Source organism: Moschus berezovskii, chromosome 5 (genome assembly GCF_049115385.1).
Source record: "Moschus berezovskii isolate FMDL1 chromosome 5, NW_MosBer_1.0, whole genome shotgun sequence".
Lineage (NCBI taxonomy): Eukaryota > Metazoa > Chordata > Mammalia > Artiodactyla > Moschidae > Moschus > Moschus berezovskii.
The window spans coordinates 126,719,747-126,736,905 of NC_142464.1; the positions used below are offsets into that span (position 1 = coordinate 126,719,747).

Sequence of the window (17,159 nt, forward strand, 5' to 3'; positions counted from 1 at the left end):
CCCAGGCAAGAATACTGGAGTGGGTTGCCGTTTCCTTCTCCAGGGGATCTTCCTGAGCCAGGGATCAAACCCATGTCTTGTACATCTCCTGTGTTGCAGACAGGTTCTTTACCACTGAGCTGCTGTATGTCAGAACGTATATAAATATGCAGACTCTGCTTTATTGCACTTCACAGACACTGCGTTTTTCATGAATTGAATGTCTGTGGTAGATGATGGCTAGCGTTGTTTGGCAATAAAGTGTCTTTTAATTAAGGAATGTACTTTATTATTTTTTTTCCTGAGGGCCTCCCTGGTGGCTCAGTGGTAAAGAATCTGCCTGCATTGCAGGAGGTGCACAAGACGTGGGTTCGATCCGCGGGTTGGGAAGACCCCCTGGAGAAGGAAACGGCAACTCACTGCAGCATTCTTGCCTGGGAGATCCTACAGACAGAGGAGCCTTGAGGGTTACAGTCCATGGGGTTGCGAAAGACTCAGGCACAACTCAGCAACTAAACAACGTTGCTTTTCAGATGTAACAAAACCTCACACTTGATAGACCACAATACAGCGGAAGCATAACTTTTATACAATGGTCTGGAACTGAATCTCCGTGCCTCCTAAGGCACCTATATGCTTCATTGTGTGTGCATGGATATGTAACACATATATTCTGCTACGGCCAGGACCCTAAGTTCTCATGGCTACTGCCAACTTTTTCCTCTTTCAGATGAACTTCAGAGGCAGTTGGTTATATTCCTATTTACAAAATTGATTACAACCAGTGAGATTAATTTCAGGAGAACTCGAATCCTAAGACCAACCTTCCACCCAGGAACACCCAATTACGCACTCTTCTCTGTGTTCTCCCAGAAGGTTCTGGAACCTCTGTTTCGGTCTCTCACGTTTATTGCTAGGTTGCCTTAAAGTTCTTTTTAATTTTCTGAACAAAGCCGCCCACCCTCTGACTCTGACATGCTGGTCCCACCACTGGAAAAGGGGCCTCCGCATCTCGAGGAGCTGAGCCGCATGCCTGTGCTCGAGTCACTGCACACCCAGGTCGCGCTCCCTTCTCCTGACTGATGGGGCTGGGACCTCCCAAATCACGCCGCGCGACAGCCAAGGGTGGACATTTTCTTATTCTGACGCCGATGACACAGCTGTTCCATCAGGGAGTGTGAGGACCACTGGGGGCGCCAAATCAAGGTGAGCAGAGAAGCCCGCAGACACCCCGCCGCCACGCTCAGCAGCACCCTGACACCCGTGATTCTCCCCTGATGCCTGACAGCGCGCCACCAACAGCGGGCGCTGTCCTGGTTATTTTCACTGCAGTTTGCGCGGAGCCGCCCCCCACTCCCCGCTGAAGACACCGCTTTAACCTTTCGTTCCTAAAGCTCTCTGCAGTGGGCAGGGGTCACTCTGGCAATCAGTCATAGAAGGGAAGCTCCCAGCTGTCCAGCAGTTGCGAGGCGGGGCTCTCATTGCTGAGGGCGTGCGTTCAGCCCCTGGAAACTAAGATCCCACAAGCTGTGCAGCCAAAAGGAGGAGAAGGGTCGGGAGAGACTCAGAGAGCCGCCAGCACACACCCATCTCTGCCGCGCCTTCCTCCAGGCCGGTCTCTTGTGAGGGGAGAGCTGGCTGAGGCTTGAGCCCCACGCCCACCTCCTCCCTTCCTCCCGGCCCTTCCTGTCAGGGGAGCCCAACTGCTCCCTTCCTCCTGGCCCTTCCTGTCAGGGGAGAGCCCGCCGCTCGGCTCCGTTCCTCCCGGCCCTTCCTGTCAGGGGAAAGCCCGCCGGCTCCGTTCCTCCCGGCCCTTCCTGTCAGGGGAAAGCCTGCCGCCCCCGGCCCTTCCTGTTAGGGGAAAGCCCGCCAGCTCCCTTCCTCCCGGCCCTTCCTGTCAGGGGAGAGCCCGCCCGCTCCCTTCCTCGCGGCCCTTCCTGTCAGGGGAGAGCCCGCCGGCTCGGCTCCGTTCCTCCTGGCCCTTCCTGTCAGGGGAGCCCAACTGCTCCCTTCCTCCCGGCCCTTCCTGTCAGGGGAAAGCCCGCCGGCTCCCTTCCTTGCGGCCCTTCCTGTCAGGGGAGAGCCCGCCGGCTCGGCTCCGTTCCTCCCGGCCCTTCCTGTCAGGGGAAAGCCCGCCGGCTCCGTTCCTCCCGGCCCTTCCTGTCAGTGGAGAGCCCGCCCGCTCCCTTCCTCGCGGCCCTTCCTGTCAGGGGAGAGCCTGCCCACTCCCTTCCTCCCGGCCCTTCCTGTCAGGGGAGAGCCCGCCCGCTCCCTTCCTCCCGGCCCTTCCTGTCAGGGGAGCCCAACTGCTCCCTTCCTCGCGGCCCTTCCTGTCAGGGGAGAGCCCGCCCGCTCCCTTCCTCCCGGCCCTTCCTGTCAGGGGAGCCCAACTGCTCCCTTCCTCCCGGCCCTTCCTGTCAGGGGAGAGCCCGCCCGCTCCCTTCCTCCCGGCCCTTCCTGTCAGGGGAGCCCAACTGCTCCCTTCCTCGCGGCCCTTCCTGTCAGGGGAGAGCCCGCCCGCTCCCTTCCTCCCGGCCCTTCCTGTCAGGGGAGCCCAACTGCTCCCTTCCTCCCGGCCCTTCCTGTCAGGGGAGAGCCCGCCCGCTCCCTTCCTCCCGGCCCTTCCTGTCAGGGGAGCCCAACTGCTCCCTTCCTCCCGGCCCTTCCTGTCAGGGGAGAGCCCGCCCGCTCCCTTCCTCCCGGCCCTTCCTGTCAGGGGAGCCCAACTGCTCCCTTCCTCCCGGCCCTTCCTGTCAGGGGAGAGCCTGCCGCCCCCGGCCCTTCCTGTCAGGGGAGAGCCCGCCAGCTCCCTTCCTCCCGGCCCTTCCTGTCAGGGGAGAGCCCCCGAGGCTGGGCCGCGCGCCCACCTGCTCGTCGCTTCGGTGGTAATCACCGTCTTCCTCCTGCTTCTCCTCCGCTGCCTCTTTGTTCGAACTGTCGTCCGCTTTGGTTTCTCCTTTTAGCAAAAACAGAAAAGACTGCATCACGATATCCAAAGTGTTAAACCATTGTTTTTCCCCCACAGAACACTCAAACGCCATGAAACCCCGGTGACAGGAGTTCACACGCCTAAGAGTCGGAGGAGCGCTGGCGAGGCTGCGGCGGGGGCGGGTGCGCCCGGGGGTCCTGGGCAGGATGCCGTCGGCCGGGCACCACCAGGGTGTCACTCCTCTACACCGCCCAACAGCACGGCTCCCAGAGCTCCCGCTGGTCCCACACGGCTTTAAAAGTCAGGCCTCAGGCCTCCAGCTCGGGAAAGATGGGATTCCTGGCCCCCGGGCCCCGAGCCTGCAGGTATGCAGCTCCTGCTCCTCTGGGCCGGCAGCCAAGGCCTCCCCTTCTCAGATGTTCAGAGATGAACGGAACAGACCAGAGTGCTTAGCAACCTGTGCGGCCCATGGAGTCAAAGGTTTGAATAAGGTGTTACAATATACACAGATTCAAAGCACCATTAATTTTCCATCAAAGCCAGGAAGAAGTTGGCCTTTCTGCAAGAAAACAGGCGAACTGGGAGAAGAGCCCTGGGAGGCCGATTGTGCACACATGGCCCCTGCACATCCCGCCTCCAGGCAGCCCCGGGGCCCCCGCGGGGCCCCCCACGTAAGTCCTGGGACCAGGACCCTGCTTCTCTGCGCTCCCAGCTCCTGTCAGCTCTGCTCGGACACTGAGGCCCACCACACCTGTCGGGAACCTGCAGGGGCTCGTGCAGGAGAAACACAGCCACTCACCGTTCCGGTGGGGGTCCAGGTGCTGCTTTGCAGAACACGTCTCCCCCTTGATGTCTCCAGGCACTTCCAGGCCTAATTTGTGGTAGAATTCCCTCTGCTTTCTCATTTCCGCTATGAAAAATTAACATGTAACCCTTAATCTTAGGCAAGCGATGAGTTATATTAAAATTCTGCACGCAATCACATGAAAATAGGGGCAGGTTAGGGTGAAAAGGTCTGAAGGCTGCTACCCACGAGAAATGAATAACTTTACACCGTGCCCCCTGGAACTTGACAGCGGTTGCCAGCTGTGTGACTTGGGCCATGTACCAAGGTGCGGCCTGGGCCCCGTGAGTGCAGGTGCCACTGGCTCCCCCAGGACAGGTCTCCAGGTGTACCTGACAGGAGAAGAGTGCTTGTGGCGTCCACGGCTGGCAACCATGGCTCTTTAGTCCTGGGGGGCCAGAGCCACCCGCCACAGGGGAGGGGTCTCTACTGGATGGAGGCAATTCAGTCGGGCAGCACGCAGCCTCCTGCCCGGCCGTTGGCCTCAGACACGAGTGGGGCTGGGCTGGGTCCTCGCACGCCCCTTGGAAGGGCCGACTCTGTGACACAGGCGGCTACTGAGGAGCAGCTCACACCCAGGTAACAAAGCGGCAGCCACTGCTCAGGGCCACGTGGCAGGGAGTAAAGGAAATCTAACCCAGACCAGTAACCGCAAGGCACACTGTGGGAAAGACCTATGTGCAGTCGACCCAGTAAAGCTCAAGTCACCACACATCCCTCTCCCTAAAGAGCACGAGCTCTGTGCAGGCCAGAAACATGCCCTGGTCACATCCTAGACCCAGGCAGACGCTGCAAAATACCTGACTGTGCAGGAAAACAGCAAGCGTGAGGCAGCGGGCTAAGACGGAAGCAGGAGGCCTCTTGGAACCGACCGACGCGCGAGGGCCAGCGCAGAGCTGGGGGCGCCGGAACCAAACACGCAAATCCCAAAGGAGCCACGTTTTGGTAATACTCACAGTATTTCAAACTTTTTCATCGTTACTATATTTGTTATGGTATCTGTGATCAGGGAACTTTGATGTTATTATTTTAACTGTTTTTTTTCGTTTTGTGTTTTTAACTAAGAGATATACACTACTCTTTAGCCATAATGCTATTGTACACTCAGGAGCCCACTGTATAACGTGAACACAACTTTTACTTGCATTGGGAAACCAGAAGATTGATGTGATTCACCCTACTGCGATACTTGCTTTATCGTGACGATCTGAAGCTGAACCTGCGGTATTTCTGAAGTCTGCCTGTACCTAACTTTAGTTCCTATTTCTTTAATTTTTAGCTATCAAAATGAAGAAGAATTGAAAATAACAATACTCAGTGTCAGATAGACACAGGTATAGAAATGTCCACTGGGATAACTTTTCAGGAAGGTTGTCGTTCAGTAGCTAACCCGTGTCCAACTGTTTGTGACCCCGTGGACTGCAGCATGCAGGCCTCCCTGTCCTTCACCACCTCCTGGAGCTCGCTCACACTCACGTCCATCAGGTCGCTGACGCCATCCAACCATCTCATCCTCTGTCGCCCCCTTCTCCTGCCTTCAATCTTGCCCAGCATCAAGGTGACTCACATAAACTGCTAGTAATGTATCCCAAGGAAATAATCAGGTAAGCGCCCAAGGAGATAAAGCCTTATTTCCAACACTGAAGCATCAGAAACCACCCGCACGCTCAGCACTGGATAATGTGGGCTAGGCCAATCGGAAGCGTGCCTCCCTGCCAGCCTCACCCTGTCCAGCAGACATGTCCAGATGGGACTGCAGAGCCTCAGAACCCCGCTCAACAGCACACGGGAGACAGCACCACCCACTCCCAACCGCGGGCGCACAAGAGAAATCTGACTGCTGTGCTGGGACACACACTGGTGACACACGCTGGGATACACGCAGGGACACATACAGGGACACACACTGGGACACACGCAGGGACACACGCTGGGACACACGCTGGTGACACACGCTGGGACACACGCTGGTGACACACGCAGGGACACACGCTGGGACACACGCTGGTGACACACGCAGGGACACACGCTGGGACACACGCAGGGACACACGCAGGGACACACACTGGTGACACACGCTGGGACACAGCTGGGACACACGCTGGTGACACACACTGGGATACACACAGGGACACACGCTGGTGACACGCAGGGACACACACTGGTGACACACTGGTGACACACGCTGGGACACACGCTGGTGACACATGCTGGGATACACGCAGGGACACACGCTGGTGACACGCAGGGACACACACTGGTGACACACGCTGGGATACACGCAGGGACACATGCAGGGACACACACTGGGACACACGCAGGGACACACGCTGGGACACACGCAGGGACACACGCTGGGACACACGCTGGTGACACACGCTGGTGACACACGCTGGGACACACGCTGGGACACACGCTGGTGACACACGCAGGGACACACGCTGGGACACACGCTGGTGACACACGCAGGGACACACACTGGGACACACGCAGGGACACACGCAGGGACACACACTGGTGACACACGCTGGGACACAGCTGGGACACACGCTGGTGACACACACTGGGATACACGCAGGGACACACGCTGGTGACACGCAGGGACACACACTGGTGACACACTGGTGACACACGCTGGGACACACGCTGGTGACACACGCTGGGATACACGCAGGGACACACACTGGTGACACACGCTGGGATACACGCAGGGACACACACTGGTGACACGCTGGGATACACGCAGGGACACACGCTGGTGACACATGCAGGGACACACATTGGTGACACACGCTGGGATACACGCAGGGACACACGCTGGTGACACGCAGGGACACACGCTGGTGACACACGCTGGGATACACGCAGGGACACATGCTGGGATACACGCAGGGACACACGCTGGGACACACGCTGGTGACACGCTGGTGACACACGCAGGGACACACGCTGGTGACACACACAGGAACACATGCAGGGACACACGCAGGGACACACGCTGGTGACACGCTGGGACATACGCTGGTGATACACACTGGTGACACACGCTGGGACACACACAGGGACACATGCTAGGACACACACGGGTGACATGTAGGGACACGCTGGTGACACAGGGACACAAGCTGGGACACACACGGGTGACACACTGGGACACACGCTGCGATCCATGCAGGGACACACATGCTGGTGACACACACTGGTGACATGCTGGTGACACACGCAGGGACACACGCTGGGACACACACTGGCGACACATGAAGGGACACACGCTGGGACACACGGGTGACATGTAGGGACACGCTGGTGACACACGCAGGGACACCAGCTGGGACACACACGGGTGACACGCAGGGACACACTCTGGGTCACCGGGACTCATGAGCTGTGGCTCTCCGGGACCACACCAGTGAAGTCCTGTGGACTGTCCCACCTGGGAGGGGCCAGAATCGCACGGGGAATCTCCATCCCATCCACACATGGGAAATTAGGGACCAAGGACTGGGATCAGCCAAACCATGAGAGACAGGACGGCCCCAGCCACAAGCTCCTGACGCTGACACAGAGTCGGCGCCACCCTCCCAGCCCAGAGGCGCTGACGCCGCTGCTTCAGGAAGACCCCTCTTTGGGGAAAAAGGCAGCATCTCCGGTAAACAACGGGGGCCAGGCTGGCAGCCCTGGGCTCGGGTCGCAGGCACGCCGGGCGCTTCATGGGGCCCTAGTGTGTTTAAGGCGCCCTGGAGTGAGCTCGGGAAGATCCCCTGGAGAAGGAAACGGTAACCCACTCCAGTATTCTTGCCTGGAGAATCCCATGGACGGAAAAGCCTGGGAGGCTACAGTCCACGGGGTCGCAAAGAGTCGGACACGACTGAGCGACGGGACGGACGGAGTGAGCTCCGGCACTACCAGGATTTATTCTCACGCACTCTGTGCCTTCCCCAGCGCCAGAAAAGAGAGTGCTAGCTGCTCAGTCACGTCCGACTCTGTGGCCTCATGGACTGCAGCCACCAGGCTCCTCTGTCCATGGGATTCTCCAGGGAGGAACACTGGAGTGGGGGGCCATTCCCTTCTCCAGGGGATCTTCCTGACCCAGGGATCGGAACCGGGTCTCCTGCATTGCAGGCAGACTCCTTACCATCTGAGCCACCAGAGAAGCAGAAAACCCTTCAAATATCAAAAGATGACAGTTTCTACTTATATTTACTCAGAAAATTTAAACTCTTCTCAAATAAATTCTGTGAACAGTGAAAGAAGACTTTAACAGTATTACTCCCTAAGTTGTGTCTTAAAAGTCAGATGTGACATCTGCTGAGCTAACAGAGTAAGCCTGTTCTTCAAATCGTAACTTTCTGAAACACAATGGTGAGAGAACACTCCCGAATGAACGGCTGTCTCTTATCTTGGAGAAAAAGCTGCACCTAGGTTTTATCAGCTAGCACCACCCACCAGCCAGCACCCACTCTGAATGGACCACCCTTCACCAAGGACACGACAGTCTCAGGACTCAGAACTGCGGAGAGAACGTCCACTCTTAGGACACTTGTACCACACAGTATTTCTTCTCAAGTCTCATAAGATTGACTTAAAGCTTGTATTTAAAGTTTAAATCCGGTTAAACCTGGCCGACACAGGGCTCCTGGCTTCACCTCTGGGTGGCACGAGCAGGAGGCCCCCCCTTGTCTGCCCCTGGGGCCTGGCCAGGGCTGCACATGTGCTGGGCACCGGGTGCCCCCCGAACACAGAGAGACGCATGAGCGAGGGTGGACAAGACCAGCAAGCAGATGGCAGGGAGCACAGGGCAGGGCCAAGCAAGAGGGCCAAAGCCAGGACCCCGGAGCGAAAAGGCCCTTGGAGGCCCTGCTGAAGACACAGGGGTACAGGGGGAGGTTCTGACACTTACCCTCTTGGAGGCCTGGGACCAATTTGTAAACAATATCCTGCATGGTTCTGTCATGACTGGCAAAAGAACAGAACAGGTGGGTTAGCCAGAAACATCACTCCTCTAATTCTCAGACCTTTTCCATGTAACAATCACAAACTCCACAGTCACAAACTGGAATTTTAGTTGAATTTTGCTTCTAGTTTGGACTTATAAAAATGTCTGTGCCAGCAAGAGTGACACAGGACCCGAGCCGACACACCAGAGTGCGGACTCCAGATGCTGGTGAACATTCAGAGAAGGAGGACACAGGCAAGACCCCTTGGTGACCAATGCCCCCTGCCCACTGGGCTTCTCTACAAGCGTCAGGCAGTCTCAGGCTGTGCCAGACCAGAGGGGGTTTCTCAAACGTCCCTGACCAGGACCTGTGCAGGGAGCACCTCTCACGTCTGGACACTCATGTTGACGTGACCGTGTGGAACACACACACACAACAGAGCCGACGCGCGCACACACACACACACACGACAGAGCCGACATACACACACACACACACATACACACGACAGAGCTGGCACACGCGCGCACACACACACACACGACAGACCCGGCACACACACACACACACACACACACACACACAACAGAGTCGGCACACAGACACATGACAGAGCCGGCACACGCGCGCGCGCGTGCACACACACACACACACACGACAGAGCCGGCGCGCGTGCACACACACACACACACACGACAGAGCCAGCACACGCGCGCGCACACACACACACACACGACAGAGCTGGCACACACACACACACACACACACACACAGGACAGAGCTGGCACACACATACACACACACACACACACGACAGAGCCGGCCTCCAGCACCCACGACACCATCTGTACTTCCTGCTCCCCGACCCCCCACCTTCTCTTAAAGCTCTGCGGAGCTGCAAGGATAGGATGGGGGTGGAACAGGCCTGACACGCCTCCTGCAGAGCCCCTCCGGCAGGGCCCCCCGCCCGGCGGCGCTCACCCGATGTACTGCAGGGGGTGGCTCTGGTGTATGACGATCCTGCATGTGGGGCAGGTGTTGTTCTCCTCCAGGTACTTCACCAGGCAGCTGCGGCAGACTGCAGGGGGGCGCGCGTCAGCGGCGGGCAGGGGCGCTCCTCCCACTGGCCCCCCGCCCAGGCCACCCGGGACAGGCCCGTCGCCTGGGCCCACCTCCCACGGAGGACACAGACAGGAGCGGAAGGCGCCCTCACGCCCATCCCGGGGCGCCCGTCACAACAGTGAACAGGTAAGCTCTACCTCAGCCTAAGACAGCACCAGAACTTCTCTGCACGACCAAACGGGGTGAGATTCAGTGAATGTAAAACAAAACACTGCCAGCCAGTATCTAAAATACAGTTACCTTTAAAATAAAGTTTCTATCAAAACTGGCAAGCATCTTCTAAAGTGAGAAATACAAGATCAAAGATCCTCACTGTCACAGGATTCGCTTAACCTCAGGAAGTGCCCTCAGCACCCTGGGCCAGCCCCCCAGGACCCAGCTTGCTGGTGAAGGCTGGGGGGGCGGGTGGCGCTTGAAGGAGGAGGACACCCAAGTTCAGCACCAGCTGCAAGCGAAAGCCTGCAACAGGCCAGCGGCCGTGGTGGGCAGGGAGCACAAAGTTTAAGGAATTCATTTGCAAATGGCAAAAAAAACACTTTGGGCCACTGGAAACCAATATTCTGTCACACCACATGGAATGCTTTAGCTGTTACATACAAATAACTAAGTTTTAGCTTTCTCAAATGATGCCTCTCATACTGAAATTACCCCCGGTGTTTTAACTTCAGATAACTTTTCTCATTTATCTTCAGGATCTCCTTTCTTTCTGCTGCTGGGTCTTGCTCTGTGCTTGAGTAAGCGCTCTGGGGAAAGAAGCCCAAGTGTTAGAGGGCGGAACGCTCGGCACGCACATGTGTGCAGACACTCGGTCACCGTGGTCGCGTCGATGAGGTACCCACTACACAGGCGGCAGGTGATGTGGGCGTTTATGTCCCAAAGTTTAATCTTTCTGGTCAACATCTTTGGCTTCTGCAAGAGAAAAAAGCATGTTAACCAAAGTATGACGTAGTCTGATATTTCATCAAAGGTTCAGGTCCAACAAAGATCCAGCTCCAGTGTGGCCAGGAGGAGCTCAGCATGAGCAGGGCTGAGGCCAGGTCCCTCCACTGCTCCCACCAGGCCAGGTCCAGCCCTGTGACCCTGCTTCCACCATGAGGCAGGCAGTCACCCCTGGTGTACCAGGTCACCCGCCCCGGGGCAGCACGGGCCACGCACGTGCTGCTGCTCCTTCCCTCCTTCCAGGCTGCCCACCCGCTCCTCCTGCTCAGAACCCGTGAGGAGAGCTGGTGAAGCGGTGCACGGCAGGGGAGGTTTCTGGAGCCATGGGAGGGGAGGCCAGGGAGCCGGCGGGCCGTGCGGGCAGGGGACGGTCCTTCTGGAGCTCTGGCTCCCCTGATAAGACAACAAGGAGAGCAGTCGGGGCCCATGCCCCCCAGGAAGCACAGCGGACGACAGCACCCTAAGTCCAAATGTCTGTCACAATGCTCGGAGTGTGGACGCGCCACCTCTGCCCCAGAGCCACCCTCCAGAGCCGTGGTGGCTCTGACCGGCTCCCCTCCCAGACCACGGCTCACAAGGGCAGGGTCTGTTATCACTGCCCTCATAGAAGGCTGCGCAGGAGAAACAGCCCCAAAGAGGCTATGTCCTCCCCAAAACCCGTGTGTCACCTCATGGAGCAAAAGGCCCCTGAGACAGGGTCCCCCCGGAATCCCCACGTGACCATGTCCCCACAGGGCCCTTCTGGGGCGCAGGAGGCTCAGAGGAGATATGGGAGAAGCCGCCTGCAGGCTGTGAGTGGGAAGGGGCTTCCAGGAGCGGGAAGCTCTGAGATGGGCAGCGCCGCCCACACCTGGACTGCAGCCCTGGACGCCCAGCCGGCAGCACTGGCCAGTGAGACCCTGAGGCTTCACTCAGCCACCAGCTTCCGGGACACGTGCTGTGGTTCGAGCAGGAGACTCCTCTGGATGCTACACCGTGCAGGGTGCAATGAGCTTCCACAACCAGGATCACTGACAACTCTGCCCAGATGCAGAAACGCCCTGGGAGATGGAAACCAAGGCCCAGGAGGCCCATGGCAGCCCTGGGCACTGAGCTGGACGCGAGGCCTCACCCGCAGACCCAGCGCATGCAGCTCCCAGCTCCCGCGCAGACGTTCCTGGCTCAGCGCTGTCTAAGGACAGGCAGAGGGGAGGGAGAGGGCTGGGCGGGGCAGATGAGGCCGCACTGGACCCTGGGGAGGCCCTGACGCGAGACCCATCACCTTACACCGAAGCCCGGGGCAGCCATCAGCGCAGACCGCGGCATCCAGCACGGCGCCGGGCGCGGCCCAGCTGGAGACCAAGGGCCGCTACAGCAAGTCGCCCTGCGACCGCCACAGGAAGCAGGACCGGGGGCTCACAGGCACCAGCCGGCTCGGAGTCCCCACCAGAGAGCCCTCTCCCGCAGCCCCGAGCGGCTCCGAGCTGTCAGGAGAAACAAGGGTCATTCCCACAGGGGCTCTGCGGGCCCCAGGAAGCAAACCTAAGTCTGCGGGGCCAGGCACCCAGTGTCACGGTCACCAGGTGCCGTTCGGAGCCTGCCTGACTGCTCGGACCTGCTGAGACTGGCTCCGCGAAAAAGGGCCTGTGCCCCCGTGGAGCCGGAAGAGAGGGGAGGGAATGGAAGGGGGAGGCACCCAAGTCGTCGCCCAGCGAAGCGAAGTGGAGATGGGAGGGCACCAACTGAGAACTCCGCTGGACGCTGGGGCAGGGTGCTGCCTGCCCGACCGAGCCCAGCACCGTGCCCAGCGCTGCTCACACGCCCGGCACCGTGCCCAACAGGCTCACAGCTGCCACCAGCCCGACAGCCAGGCCCAAACCGGCTCCAAATCACACAGCCCGGGGCCAAGATCGCCGTGACCTCATCTTCAGTGGCAGCAGGCAAACAGACACAGAGGGGCGCGCGAGTGCGGGCACCCCCACTCACACTAGACGGGCGCGCGGGCACGCCCACTCACACTAGACGGTGAGCGCGGGCACGCCCACTCACACTAGACGGGCGCGCGGGCACGCCCACTCACACTAGACGGTGAGCGCGGGCACGCCCACTCACACTAGACGGGCGCGCGGGCACGCCCACTCACACTAGACGGTGAGCGCGGGCACGCCCACTCACACTAGACGGTGAGCGCGAGTGCGGGCACGCCCACTCACACTAGACGGTGAGCGCGGGCACGCCCACTCACACTAGACGGGCGCGCGGGCACGCCCACTCACACTAGACGGTGAGCGCGGGCACGCCCACTCACACTAGACGCGCGCGAGTGCGGGCACGCCCACTCACACTAGACGGTGAGCGCGGGCACGTCCACTCACACTAGACGGTGAGCGCGGGCACGTCCACTCACACTAGACGCGCGCGAGTGCGGGCACGCCCACTCACACTAGACGGTGAGCGCGGGCACGCCCACTCACACTAGACGGGCGCGCGAGTGCGGGCACGCCCACTCACACTACAGACAGGCGCGCGAGTGCGGGCACGTCCACTCACACTAGACGGGCGCGCGAGTGCGGGCAAGCCCACTCACACTAGACGGTGAGCGCGGGCACGCCCACTCACACTACAGACGGGCACGCCCACTCACACTAGACGGTGAGCGCGGGCACGCCCACTCACACTAGACGGTGAGCGCGGGCACGCCCACTCACACTAGACGGGCGCGCGAGTGCGGGCACGCCCACTCACACTAGACGGTGAGCGCGGGCACGCCCACTCACACTAGACGGGCGCGCGAGTGCGGGCACGCCCACTCACACTACAGACGGGCACGCCCACTCACACTAGACGGGCGCGCGAGTGCGGGCACGCCCACTCACACTAGACGGTGAGCGCGGGCACGCCCACTCACACTATAGACGGGCACGCGAGTGCGGGCACGCCCACTCACACTATAGACGGGCACGCGAGTGCGGGCACGCCCACTCACACTAGACGCGCGCGCGAGTGCGGGCACGCCCACTCACACTAGACGGTGAGCGCGGGCAGCCCACTCACACTACAGACAGGCGCGCGAGTGCGGGCATGCCCACTCACACTAGACGCGCGCGCTAGTGCGGGCACGCCCACTCACACTAGACGCGCGCGCGAGTGCGGGCACGCCCACTCACACTATAGACGGGCACGCGAGTGCGGGCACGCCCACTCACACTACAGACGGGCGCGTGCGAGTGTGGGCACGCCCACTCACACTACAGACGGGCGAGCGCGGGCATGCCCACTCACACTAGACGCGCGCGCGAGCGCGGGCACGCCCACTCACACTACAAACAGGCGCGCCCAATCGCCTTCAGCTCCGCTCCCTGGGAGTGACCGCTGCGGGGCAGCCCTGGGCTGAGGGCCCACACCGCCTCTGCCGCAGGAGCCAGCACCGCTGCACGCGCAGCTGGCCCTGGCCGGGCGAGGACCTGGTGGACCTCTGTGCTTACAGCCGGGACAGCAACTATCGCTGCTGGCGGTCAGTGGAGTTAACACAGGAGCCTCTGAGGCCACACGGACAGACAGGCAAGGAAGGGGCGCCCTTTCTCACAGAATGTGAGCTGGTAAATGGAAGGCAGGCGGCTGGCAGTGAGGGTCAACGCCCAAGGACAACTACAGGGGCACTGACTCAGGAAGCCTCAGTGAGGGTCAGCGGGGGAACACTTCACTGAGGAACTGAAGGGGCACGACGTCTCCAAACGCTCAGCAGCCCCGGAGGAGGGCAGGACCCTCAGGAAGAAGGCCCTGTGTGTCGCCAACGGCGTGACGGGTGACACCCGGGTGAGGACCCCGCTGCAGGGGCGCCCCCGGGCATCACGTCTGACAGGTCCCAACCGGAGCCTGAGCCCCACGGGGGGCCCACCTCCAGCTCTGCCCACGCGGCGCCCCACTCCGGTCAGGCGCATGACCAGCCGCACTCGCAGGCGGCCAATGCCCGCGGCCGCCCCACCTCGGCCAGGACCCGCAGATGTGCGGAAGCCCGTGCCCACCTGCTCGAGGCCGCGGTCCCTCCTGCTGCCTCTGCGCCGCCGCCGCGGCCTACGGGTGCGCCGCGCTCAGGCCTCGCCCGCCGCACCCTCCGTGCTCCGGCTCCTCACGTCTGCGCCTTCCTTGCGTCTCTCGCAGTGTTCCCATTTTCTAGCACAGAAACGGCACCTGCTGTTCAAGGTCACGTCACTTATGAGATGTACACAGCCCTGCAGTTACGTTTCTGCCAGAAGCTGTGAAGAGCCCCGTGCAGCAGACAGCAGAACGGAGCTGATCAGAAACATTCATCAGAAAAAACTGTTATATGAGTCAGTAACTGTGCTCGAACCTGCTCTGGAGCCGTCAGAGATGAAATCTTAAAGGAGTTACAAGGCACTGACTTTTTCTATGGCTACAATAGAGTAAGTAGAAAACAAAGTGTAATTCAAGGTAAGTTTAATCAAATCACATGGACTAAAAGAAAAAGCTCAGAGCTCACACTGCGTTACCTGTACACAGAGCCAGGTCCTCTGCTACATTTTGAAGCCTGTAGAGACACAGGGACGGGGTGTCACCCACACGTGCCGTTCCACGGAGCCCAGCCCCGGGGCAGGCAGCTTCAGCTGCTCAGGTCTCTCCCTTTACCTGCTCGGAACAACAAAAAGAAACGCAAAGTTGGTTGACAGTAAAGCACCCGCAGGAACCATAGAGACATGGGCAGGCCCCAATGAGCCTGGTGGCTTGAGGCCCGGGGGCTGGTGGTGGTGGGGAGGCTGCCCCATGTGCCCGGGGCCCAGAGAAGCTCCCGGGGAGGTGGTGGGCTTTGGGTGACCTGGCAGGAGGCTGGGAGAGCAGCCATGTGACTCCTGGGCTGCTTTCGCAGTTCCGACCCCAGAAGGTGTCCCCAGGGCAGTTTACCCGGGAAAGTCACATGAGGATGCCCACAGGCTCCACGCAGGTTCTGGGCCACCGCAGGGGACAGACATGCCAACGGGCACGTATGTGTGCGGACAGCGGAGCCAGGCCCACGGCCAGAGAGCACAGTGCGGGGTTGGGGCGAGCAGCAGCAGAGAAACGGGTGACCAGGCCCCTGCAGGACTCGGCCACCGTCGGGGAGACGGAGTTGAAGGGTCAGGAGCCGGAGTCGTTCCCAGAGCTCCAGGGGTGGTGGTGGGAGGGGCCTGCACTCAGCGTCGCTTAGACGCGGCCAGCGACACAGGCAGAGACGCTGCACGTGCGATCTCAGACATCAGTAAGCAAGGGACACAGATGCCCAGAGCCGACGTTCTCGAGGAGAAGACAGACAGTGACTGATGAACGCCACGAGCAGGCAGCCCTTCAGACACCGCAGGCGACAGGACAAACCAGAGCCAGGGAGGAGGTCGGGTGTCCAGAACACCTCCCTGAAGTCACATCTGAGCAGCATTAGAACGTCAGGAATGACTTCATGCCAAGAGAGTTGAAAACTCCTAAGGAACTGGACAAATCGCTTGAAAACAGCTCACGAGAACTGAGGTGAATGGAAACAGAGTCGTGAGTTCTGGACCCTGAGGAAGCTGAGCCAGGCGGGTTCCACAAACCTGCGCGTGGCAGCCCGCCCCAGCACACAGGCAGCGGTGCTCCCGACCTGGGGCGGGGCTGCACAGCACAGGCGGGGGGCCCGGGGGACACAGACCGCCGGCAGCTTCAGCACTGCCTGCAGCGCGTGCAGGAGGGGCACCCTGGGACCCGAGGGGCTCCGCGTAAGAAACGAACGCCACTTAGATCTCCTCAGAGACACACACTCTCAGCAAGTTAAGAGCACCAGGAACTTCCCCACCTGAACAGAGCTCTCCATCTAAGAGCACGAGCACTCCCATCCACTGGAGGTTCATGCCCGACTGCAGCACTCTCTTCCCAGCAGCCGCCTGCGGGGAGCAGATGCGGCCGGCAGCCAGAGGTCAGTGCCAGCGGGACGTGTGACTGGACAGGTGCTCCAAGACAGCAACTGCATCATGAAACTGAGCACGTAAACAACACCTCCCTAAAAAGCAACTTTACCAAAAAACCCAGCGAACACAAGCATCACTCCTAGTGGTGAGAGTTCTCCCTATCCCAGGCATCTCCTGACAAGGGTCCCCAAAGAGCCGATTCTCGGCAGACGGGGACCAGACGTGGGAGGCATGACGCGAGCTGGGTAGGACACACACGCCCTACCTGGCCGCCGCCAGCCCTGCGGTTCTGTCAGGCGGCTCCACTGCGGGGCACCGCCCCCGCCCTGACCCTGTGTTGCTGACACCTCCTGAGTCGGATGTGTCAGGGTGTCCTGAATGGCAGACACAACGCCATATATGTGTACATAAGATCTTTAATTTTAAAAAATGAAACCAAACAATAATGCAACACTTCAGACACTTGGTTGCCCCTCCTTGAGCCAGAGGCCCGGGGT

The 17,159-nt window shown here is 60.0% G+C and overlaps 1 protein-coding gene across 6 annotated transcripts in view; it reads right to left on the bottom strand.

The window, feature by feature from the left end:
- Positions 1-17,159, bottom strand: part of PCGF3 (polycomb group ring finger 3) — a 52,252-nt gene that overhangs the window by 21,604 nt on the left and 13,489 nt on the right. Inside the window, exons 2-8 of one of the 6 annotated variants that reach the window (XM_055434438.2) lie at positions 15,241-15,278; positions 14,755-14,902; positions 10,603-10,720; positions 9,671-9,767; positions 8,653-8,708; positions 3,708-3,818; positions 2,847-2,935 (exon numbers count right to left, since the gene is read on the bottom strand). In XM_055434438.2, the coding sequence (XP_055290413.1) occupies positions 2,847-2,935; positions 3,708-3,818; positions 8,653-8,708; positions 9,671-9,767; positions 10,603-10,711 (462 nt within the window). In that variant the 5' untranslated portion in view covers positions 10,712-10,720; positions 14,755-14,902; positions 15,241-15,278. Of the gene's footprint in view, positions 1-2,846; positions 2,936-3,707; positions 3,819-8,652; positions 8,709-9,670; positions 9,768-10,602; positions 10,721-14,754; positions 14,924-15,240; positions 15,377-17,159 lie in introns of all 6 variants that reach the window. The other 5 variants (XM_055434441.2, XM_055434440.2, XM_055434435.2 and 2 more) reach the window with 5 other exon arrangements.